Source organism: Labeo rohita, unplaced genomic scaffold, assembly GCF_022985175.1.
Source record: "Labeo rohita strain BAU-BD-2019 unplaced genomic scaffold, IGBB_LRoh.1.0 scaffold_765, whole genome shotgun sequence".
Lineage (NCBI taxonomy): Eukaryota > Metazoa > Chordata > Actinopteri > Cypriniformes > Cyprinidae > Labeo > Labeo rohita.
Window position 1 is genome coordinate 1 of NW_026129706.1, and position 2098 is coordinate 2098.

The 2098-nt window shown below is 40.4% G+C and overlaps 1 protein-coding gene across 1 annotated transcript; it reads right to left on the reverse strand.

Moving 5' to 3' along the window:
* Nucleotides 1-1170: 1170 nt before the first annotated feature.
* LOC127161898 (tripartite motif-containing protein 14) lies at nucleotides 1171-1849 on the reverse strand. The gene is made up of 2 exons (XM_051104659.1): nucleotides 1809-1849; nucleotides 1171-1702 (listed from the first exon to the last, which is right to left on the reverse strand). Exon 2 carries the CDS (start codon nucleotides 1485-1487, stop codon nucleotides 1182-1184), a length of 306 nt encoding a protein of 101 aa, XP_050960616.1. The 5' UTR covers nucleotides 1488-1702; nucleotides 1809-1849; the 3' UTR covers nucleotides 1171-1181.
* Between the last annotated feature and the right edge of the window lie 249 nt (nucleotides 1850-2098).

The window sequence follows — 2098 nt, forward strand, 5'->3', positions numbered from 1 at the left end:
GTAGGTACTTATTGAAATTAAGTACCTACTCATTGAGTATGCCATTTCGGATGCAGCCATAGTGACTGTAGCTCCACCCACTTTTGACAGCTGCACCCCATTACCACTTCAATTAATTGCCTTTATGAAGGGCTGCTTCAGAGCAGCAGTCAGTGTGCTCTCTGTTTGTTGCTGCTCTGGACTTTTTTTCATATGGTGTTGTGGCTGTGTACAAATTTCAAAAGCAGTCTGATACACCTATGGAAAATCCTGTGTACTGGCATTGGGAAAAATAAAACATTAAAATGGATGTTGTTTCAAAATGTTTTAATTGACATCCCATTGTGATGCTCCCCCTGCGAATAAGCCTCATCCTAAGAGTCTTTTACAAACTACATTGAAATTAAGAGTGTGTGATATGACGATTTTTGATTGTGGACAATTAAAATGTCTCCACAATGTACTTTTGAAGAAATATACTATATTTGTTTTGTTAAATTAACGTATTGTATTGTAGAATGCACGCTCCGCACCACTGAGAGTTTCGCGCCATCTTAAAACGAAAAACCGAAAATAAAACATGCACGCGCCCTCAAAAGCAAATTTAATACCACACGTTCAGAGATGTGCGCAAATTAGACTACATAACATATCTAGGCTGCAGGCTATAAAAGGTTGTGTAGTTGTCTATAGCTCTGTATCATGCTTGAAAAATTTGGGTCTCTATTTAGACTTTGAATGAGAGACTAGCCTACTTTAATTTTGGCTGCATTTATTGTTTGCACTTAATACGTGTCGTTTATTTTTTGTTATTTATACTGTAGATTGTTTAACAATACAATGGTTGCCTCTAATAAAAAAGGCTCTACATGTAATAGAGAAAATAAACATCTTATTCATGTACTCCTATTTTCATTCATTCTTGTCCCTTTGCTTAAGGTGTAAAATAAATATATAAAAAAAGGCTTTCAGAATCAGCCCATTTGCTTGTAAAAACATCAGCAATCAGAATAGGTCATGAAGAATCAAGATCGTTGCATTACTAAAAAAGAAATGCCGGGCCGAGTACTGGCTGTTCTCATCAATTGTTAGTTGTGGTGCTCCTTAATATTCATTTGGTGCTCCTAAAATTTTTCTGGTGCGCCTAACGTTTTTAAGTTGGGATTATGGGTAGAAATCTCTCATCAGTCTATTCTGATTCATCAACACAGTTTCAGTGATCCAGACCAAACCCTAAGCCCAGGATAGAGCGGCTGAGTGAATGTGGTCTGGACTGTGTGGATGAGACTCATTGTGTCAGAGACGCTGTAGAAGGACAGAGTTCCTGCACTCACATCCACATACACTCCTACTCTACGACTGATGGACTTCACAGGGAGAACAGTCACTATGTTATTGTGTATGAATGAGTAACCTAAGAAAGTCCAGATCAAACTCCAAGACTGATCATTAGATCCAAACTCACACTCATCTCCTTGTCCCTTCCTCCTGATGCTCTTATATGACATTGATATACACACCCCAAAATCTCCACTCCACTCAATCTCCCAGTAACAGCGTCCACACACACTCTCTCTACACAACACCTGACGATGCACATCAAATCTGTCAGGATGATCAGGATACGACTGATACTCTTCCACACGTGTCACCTTTCTGTTCTCCTCAGACAGAATGAGTTTAGTGTTTGCTGTGTTTGGATCCAGTGTGAGAAAACAGGCATCTGAACACAAGAACAGACACATTTATAACACAACAACAATCACTACAGCTGTGTGTGTGTGTGTGTGCGTGTGTGTGTGTGTGTGTGTTTGTGTTTGTAGACATACATTTGTTCAGTCCTGCTGTAATCCTGGATTCTCTTCCATGATCCACACTAGAAAACACACACACACACACACACACACACACACACACACAGAGTCAACTAACAGTTGCTATGCAGTTGCCATGGTGTTGCTCAGGGTGGTTGCTAGGCTGTTGCTAAGGTACTGGACGTGGTTGTTATGAAGTTGCTAAGGTAGGGTGGTTAGGGTGGTTGCTAGACTGTTGCTATGCAGTCGCCAGGGTACTTGGGTGGTTGCTATGCTGTTGCTATATGGTTGCTAGGGTACTTGTG